Genomic DNA, 7,143 nt, shown 5'->3' with positions numbered 1-7,143 from the left:
TTTCTCTTTTCTGCTCCTCCCTCCGTTCTGGGGCCACCTGCCACTAAAGCCCCAGTCATGTTCTAAGTGCTTTATAACCAGGAGGTGAATGATCTCCATAGGCTTCAGGAGAGTCACATCCAGGTGACGGGCCAAAGGAGGCTTTCCTCAGCCTGAGGACGTGTGTGAGGTGCACCCCATGGGGCAGGCTCAGAAATCACCCTCCTGACACCCAGCCACGAGCTGGTAGCTGGATATTGGTGTGTTTCTAGTAAAGTGTGCATCCCTAGGGAAATACACTGACTAGCAGAGCAATAGAAAGAGGGTTTTTCCCCTTTACCTTTGCTGGTGGCAGTGTGAAACGTGCAGTTTTTAAGCCCTCCTCTGCCTGCAAAGAAGAAAAAGCATGTTAGACCTCAGGGGATTCATTCAGGGACCACAGGGCTCCCACACCTCCTCGCTGTGCTTGCCTTTGCTTCCTCCTATTGAGAAAATCAGCCCAAAAACAAGAGTTCAATCCTAGGAAGACTAACTGCGAGATTCCTGCCATTGCATCCCTTTCCCCTCCTGGCAGTAGGGCCCTGCAGCCTGTATTTTACTCTCAAAGAAGAAGGGTCCTTCCTAGCATTGCCAGTTAAGGGCAGGAGATGCCTTCCCCTCCATCCTCTTCCCTCTGGGCTGCTGCCCCCAGGTTCCCTGCAGCCCTTGCTTGGGCTCGGACACCCAGCCAGCTTTTCTTTCCCTCTTTTCCAGAAAGAGGTTGAGAAAGATCCGTGAAATTACGTAGCCTGGATTTTATGGCATTCCTCCTGGTTGTTTGTTTTTTTTATTATTATTATGATTATTTTGAAATGTTCCAGTGCTCTCTGGCCCTCATTCAAACCTTCAACATCTGCTGCTCTTCAACTCCTGCCAGCCCAGCGTGGGCTTCCAACACCAGCACACTCTGCCTCCCCCAGCCCTGCTGCTGACCCCCTGGCATCCCCCCCCAGCCTTGATCTGCTGCCTTGCCCCACCACACCCTAGCACAGATCAAGGCTCCCCTTTTTTCCCCCCCACTTCCTCACCTTGCTGGATCTGCAGCTCCACAAAGCCATGGGCAACCTGCAGGGCGTGGGGCTTCCCGTGTTCCCGCTTGGCCTCCACAGCATAGCAGCAGTAATTCCCACTGTCCTGCAGTGTCAGGTTCATCACCACGACATGAAAGGCACCGTGGCGGTCGGGAACAAATTCCACCCCGTGATGGCCCCCAGAGGGGGATTTTTGGGTGCTGTTGCCCAGCAGCTCATGATGCCTGCCCAGGTCGTGGTGCAGCTCCTTCTCGGTGACGTTGCGGATGTGCTTCTTGTCGGAGCAGCTCTGGTCACCACTGCTGCTGAAGTACCAGGTTTTGTAGAGCAGGTCGTGGTGGTCAGCAAGGGGACCACTGACCCGGCAGGTCAGGGTGACATTCTGGCCCTCAGGGCAGATGCAGAGCGAATAGGGGGTGGTGATGAGGAAAGCTGCTGGTCCTCCTGCCGGGGAGAAGGAACAGCGGCTAGCTGCCACTAAAGCCCCAGTCATGTTCTAAGTGCTTTATAACCAGGAGGTGAATGATCTCCATAGGCTTCAGGAGTCACATCCAGGTGACGGGCCAAAGGAGGCTTTCCTCAGCCTGAGGACGTGTGTGAGGTGCACCCCATGGGGCAGGCTCAGAAATCACCCTCCTGACACCCAGCCACGAGCTGGTAGCTGGATATTGGTGTGTTTCTAGTAAAGTGTGCATCCCTAGGGAAATACACTGACTAGCAGAGCAATAGAAAGAGGGTTTTTCCCCTTTACCTTTGCTGGTGGCAGTGTGAAACGTGCAGTTTTTAAGCCCTCCTCTGCCTGCAAAGAAGAAAAAGCATGTTAGACCTCAGGGGATTCATTCAGGGACCACAGGGCTCCCACACCTCCTCGCTGTGCTTGCCTTTGCTTCCTCCTATTGAGAAAATCAGCCCAAAAACAAGAGTTCAATCCTAGGAAGACTAACTGCGAGATTCCTGCCATTGCATCCCTTTCCCCTCCTGGCAGTAGGGCCCTGCAGCCTGTATTTTACTCTCAAAGAAGAAGGGTCCTTCCTAGCATTGCCAGTTAAGGGCAGGAGATGCCTTCCCCTCCATCCTCTTCCCTCTGGGCTGCTGCCCCCAGGTTCCCTGCAGCCCTTGCTTGGGCTCGGACACCCAGCCAGCTTTTCTTTCCCTCTTTTCCAGAAAGAGGTTGAGAAAGATCCGTGAAATTACGTAGCCTGGATTTTATGGCATTCCTCCTGGTTGTTTGTTTTTTTTATTATTATTATGATTATTTTGAAATGTTCCAGTGCTCTCTGGCCCTCATTCAAACCTTCAACATCTGCTGCTCTTCAACTCCTGCCAGCCCAGCGTGGGCTTCCAACACCAGCACACCCACCAGCCTTGATCTGCTGCCTTGCCCCACCACACCCTAGCACAGATCAAGGCTCCCCTTTTTTCCCCCCCACTTCCTCACCTTGCTGGATCTGCAGCTCCACAAAGCCATGGGCAACCTGCAGGGCGTGGGGCTTCCCGTGTTCCCGCTTGGCCTCCACGGCATAGCAGCAGTAATTCCCACTGTCCTGCAGTGTCAGGTTCATCACCACGACATGAAAGGCACCGTGGCGGTCGGGAACAAATTCCACCCCGTGATGGCCCCCAGAGGGGGATTTTTGGGTGCTGTTGCCCAGCAGCTCATGATGCCTGCCCAGGTCGTGGTGCAGCTCCTTCTCGGTGACGTTGCGGATGTGCTTCTTGTCGGAGCAGCTCTGGTCACCACTGCTGCTGAAGTACCAGGTTTTGTAGAGCAGGTCGTGGTGGTCAGCAAGGGGACCACTGACCCGGCAGGTCAGGGTGACATTCTGGCCCTCAGGGCAGATGCAGAGCGAATAGGGGGTGGTGATGAGGAAAGCTGCTGGTCCTCCTGCCGGGGAGAAGGAACAGCAGCTGGGTCAGACCTGCAGTCCTGGACTTTCCATGAGCTCATAGCAAATCCTTCCCCAGACCCTCTCACTGATGCTGGCAGAGGGATGGCTGGGGACTGCAGAGAGCAAGCAGAGGGCATCAACACCAGCCTGCAAAAAAATCCTTCACCTGTGCCTTTAGGGCAAGAAAAACTGATGGGCTCCCTGTATCCCAAAAGAAGGGAGATGGGAAGCACAGAGTGAGCCCTTTGCTTCCTCTGTGGCAACTTCCCAGCAGGGCTGCAAGCCCAACTTCACCCTAGAAATAAGTCCTGGAGGAAAGGCATGCTTTAAAAATAGAGCTGAGCATAATCTTTGAATACCCATGGGGAGAAAGCTGCTTGCTCAGGGCTGGCAGAGGAGGGTGGCATGGGGCAGGAAGGTGGGGGTCTGCCCCTTTGCAAAGCTAAGGCTGCAAATGAGGAAATACAAATGCTGCTGAGCCAGCTTCAAGTCAAAAGGAGAAAAAAAAAATGTAAAGAAAATAACTAGGAGGAGCCTGTGCCCCCTGAGAACAGGGAGGGAGTGGGTCCCACCCTGCTGGGCCACTGGGGAGGAGAAGGGGGAACCACGAGGAGCTGCTTGAAAATGAAAACAGTTTTCAGAAAGAAATCCTGGACGCGTAGTGGGAGGCCTGGCAGAGGCACAGGAGTACGTTGGGAGGGACAGAGGGAAGCAGTGGAGTGTACTGGTCCCATCCCAGCAAGCTAGAGGAGGGTATGGGTGGGCCAGGGAAGCTGTGTGGGAGGGGAGAGAGAAGAGCAAAGAGAGAGGCAAGTCTTTGGTTTCTGTTTGCAGACGTACAAACATCACCTTCAAAACTGCAGGATAAGGAGATTCTAGGTTCACTTTCTTCAAAGTGCTGAGAGAAACAGGCTCCTGGGGCTGGTTTGCAACAGAGGAGATGGTACGAGGACAATCTGTTCTCTTATTTTGGTAACATCCTGTTGTGCCATTAGCTCCGCCAGCGTTTCGCCTTGAGGTTTTTCACTTGCTATATCGAGCGGGCGTCAGTGGCAGGCAGGGTGAGCTGTGCCTGCCCACAGGCCATCCAGCCAGGCTCCCCACCTGAGCGCATCCTCCTCCTCTTCCTCCTCCTCCTGCAGGCAGGGTCCCTGCCTCACCGCCCCAGCACAGCGCTCTGCTGCAGAGTGAAACCGAAACTGTGCCTTCCCACCCGCCGTGGTTCTCTATGCTGATTATCAGGGTGATGGTGTAAAAACAACCCTACTGTGTCCCCAGCAGACTCGCCCCGAGGGTGCTCTGTGGGGTTTGGGAAGCAGATCTGCCCCAAGAAAGTTTGCAACTCGTGGTGCCCAAGAATCACACGGAGCTGGGGATGATGTGACCTTTGACAAACCACTCTGACTAATTAGTTCCAGCATCCTGCAGGCACCTTGGCCTGGTCCCCACAGCACGTGCAGCAGAATATCCCCAGGGTGGAGGTTTGCACGGCCTGAGCTGAATGTTTTTGCCCTGTTTTTACTTGTTTTCAAGCCCTGGCTGCTCCCCATCCTGGGATGCTGCGGGGGGCAGGATGCTTGGCCGGGCTGGCTGTGTTTTGGCAGGCAGCAAAGCAGGTTCCCCCACCTCCTTGCCAGCACTCCAAGCACAAAAGGCACCTCAGATGTGTTTCTCCATACCTGCTGCAACGGGAAGTGCCCCATTCACATTGGGGGTCCCCTGGGAGCCTGAAAAAGGGAAGCCCAGGCTCTATTGCAGGAAGCTGCACTTCCAACACCTTGCAAAAGTGTCTGCAGGAGTCTTTGTTTATCCACAAACGACCAGCCCCCCCCTCACATAAAGCGGGAGTGTCCCGCTCATCCCCACAGAGTTTTCAAAGTTCTGCAGCATTAAACTACCCAGCCTCCACCTCTGGGGCTTGATGGGAACCATCTGGATGGAAAGGCAGCACAGCCCACGCTCTGGGCAGCAGCTCCTGGCCACGGGGAGGGGCAGGGGGTACCACGTGTGTGAAGCCTTTCAGCATTACCAACTTTCCTTCTTCCTCCCAAGCAGGGGAGAACTTCCAAAAGAACACCAAGCAGAGGAGAAAACAGTCAGGGGAGATGGCAAGGGGCAGTGTGTCCCATAGCAGCAGCAGGGAGGTCAGTGTTCTCTCCCTGAGATGTAAGCAGGCTTTAAAGCCATGCTGGATGCCAGATGGTGCCCAGAGACAACATCTTCTGTCAGTGTCTTTACACTAAAGCTCATGGGTCTTAATTTTCCCTGGGTGATGTGGGCTGCTTCTGTGCCCAGACCCACAGGTTTGGCTCCATCCCATCCCAGTCAGACCATTCCCTTTGAAGTCAGTGGCACTGGCAAATGCCTAAGTCAAGCCAGATGCCTGGCTCTGTGCAGCTCCAGCCAAGAGAGCTGGGGGAGAGCTGACCCTGTCGAGGTCCAAGCCAAGAGCTGTCACCTCATCACCATCTGGTAAAGACTGAGGAGGTCTCAAGCAGGTGCCAGAAGTGCCTCTCTTTCTTTTTGGCACCTCAATGGCTTTGGCTCCTCCTCACCAGTCCACAGCCCAGAGCCTGGTGGTGGCACCTCTGCCTAGCTTGGGACCTGGGAACTCCTCATTCAGAGAAAACCAAACATGAAAAGAAAAGTGCTAAAGCTGAGGAGCCTTTGTGGCTCTGCCAACAAACTGCTTAATTAACGCGGGATTTCAGGCCAAATTCTGGGTCTCTGAGCAAAAGCTGCTCCTGGTTGCTTCTCCTAACTTTTGTCCCCCACTATGGCAAGCAGATGCTGGGTTGAACACTCCTGTGACTCCCAGAAGTGATTTCCAAATCATGTCACCTCCTTCCACTCCAGGGTGAGAGGGCTGCAGCCTTTGGATGGCCTCACCTGCCAGAGGGAGAGCTGCCTCCCAGTGCTGGAGTGAGGAACCCAGCTTTAATTCCTCTTCTGGAAGCTTCCTAACAGCTTCCCATGAAAGTGCTGCAAGCCCCATCATCACCGTGCAGCCATTATCCTCTCAGAGTTATCACCTGGATGTGCAGGGATATCCATGCTTTGGGCAAAAGTACTTGCAGCAGGAAAGAAAAAAAACTTGCTGAAGATGCCAGGTGCTCATGTGTCTCCTGCACCCCAAAGAGCAAAATGGATACCCATCATCCAGGCTGTGGGGAGATCAGGCTGGAGCTGCTGCACCTGCTGGAAGGTCCTGCCTTGCTCCTCTTCCAGCACAACCTGGGCTGGTGCTTGGGATGTGAGTTTGGAAAGCCCAGCTCAGCTGCCATCCTTTGGGTGGAGGGGAGCTGCTTCCCTATCCACCTTGCTGCCAACATCCCCAAACCAGATGGGAGCCAGATGTCTCCAAGGGCTCTACTTCTCCATCAAAGCCTGGCTAAGATTAGTGGGGGGTTCAGAAGGTTTTGGCAGCCACACGGTTGCATGAAGCTCAGTTCCTCCAACACCAGGCTCATGTTGAACGTCGTTGTCCAAGCTTGTTGGGTGGCAGAAGGCTTGATGTCCAGTTCCAGCATCCCAGATGTGTCAAAGAAATAATCCAAAGCCCCGTGGAGATGCTGGGAGTCACTCCCTGATGTCAAGAGGCTTGGATGAGAAGCAAAGTGGATCCAATCCACATCAACTTCACTGTCCCACTGCAGTGGGACATCATCTCTTCCTGGGGACGTGCAGCAGAAATCCTGGAAACTGTTACTTTGGCATCCCAGACAGAGGGAGAAGCCAAGCCTGATAGGATTCCCATCCTTCCATGGTCCTTCCCAGCTTCATTCTCTGGCCTTTCATCCACAAACGAGCTGTGGTTTTAATTACCACCACCCCCATTTGCCTGGCCCCACAGCCCTGGTACAGAAGCTCTGCCTAGCAGAGCTGGGGGCAGCCAGGCATAAAGTGGTCCCCTTTGGCCCAGAGCTTCCCCCCCATCCCAGAGCATCCCTCCACCAGGAGCTTCCAGAGCTGGGAAGTGCTCGCTCAGGGGAAAGGAAACTTCCCCGGCGTTCCTGGCCCATCCGGAGGAGCTGCCCGGCACATCCCAGCAATTCCAGGGAGCAGAACAGGGAGGGCATCCCAGCCCTGCTGTCGCAAACATCCTCTCTCCTTTCCCCAGGAGCTGGTGAGAGGCTGGGGGAGATCGGCAGTACCGGGGCAAAGTGTCCGGTAGGAATGGGGAAGCTTTTCCAGGCTGGGACCCC

The 7,143-nt window shown here is 54.6% G+C and overlaps 2 protein-coding genes across 2 annotated transcripts in view; one reads left to right on the top strand and one right to left on the bottom strand.

Moving 5' to 3' along the window:
• CDH23 (cadherin-related 23) overlaps positions 1-7,143 on the top strand; it is a 188,905-nt gene that overhangs the window by 161,083 nt on the left and 20,679 nt on the right. The window lies entirely within an intron of this gene.
• The window catches only part of LOC104386290 (chromosome unknown open reading frame, human C10orf54), a 12,618-nt gene that overhangs the window by 4,044 nt on the left and 1,431 nt on the right, over positions 1-7,143 (bottom strand). Inside the window, exons 2-5 of the mRNA XM_009994874.1 lie at positions 2,488-2,934; positions 1,801-1,848; positions 1,047-1,493; positions 320-367 (exon numbers count right to left, since the gene is read on the bottom strand). Coding sequence (XP_009993176.1) covers positions 320-367; positions 1,047-1,493; positions 1,801-1,848; positions 2,488-2,934 — 990 coding nt within the window. The remainder of the gene's footprint in view (positions 1-319; positions 368-1,046; positions 1,494-1,800; positions 1,849-2,487; positions 2,935-7,143) is intronic.

The sequence above is a fragment of the Chaetura pelagica genome, unplaced genomic scaffold, assembly GCF_000747805.2.
Source record: "Chaetura pelagica isolate M959 unplaced genomic scaffold, ChaPel_1.0 scaffold112, whole genome shotgun sequence".
Classification (NCBI taxonomy): domain Eukaryota; kingdom Metazoa; phylum Chordata; class Aves; order Apodiformes; family Apodidae; genus Chaetura; species Chaetura pelagica.
Note: the sequence above shows the minus strand (reverse complement) of the source record. Positions and strands in the feature narration are given on the sequence as shown.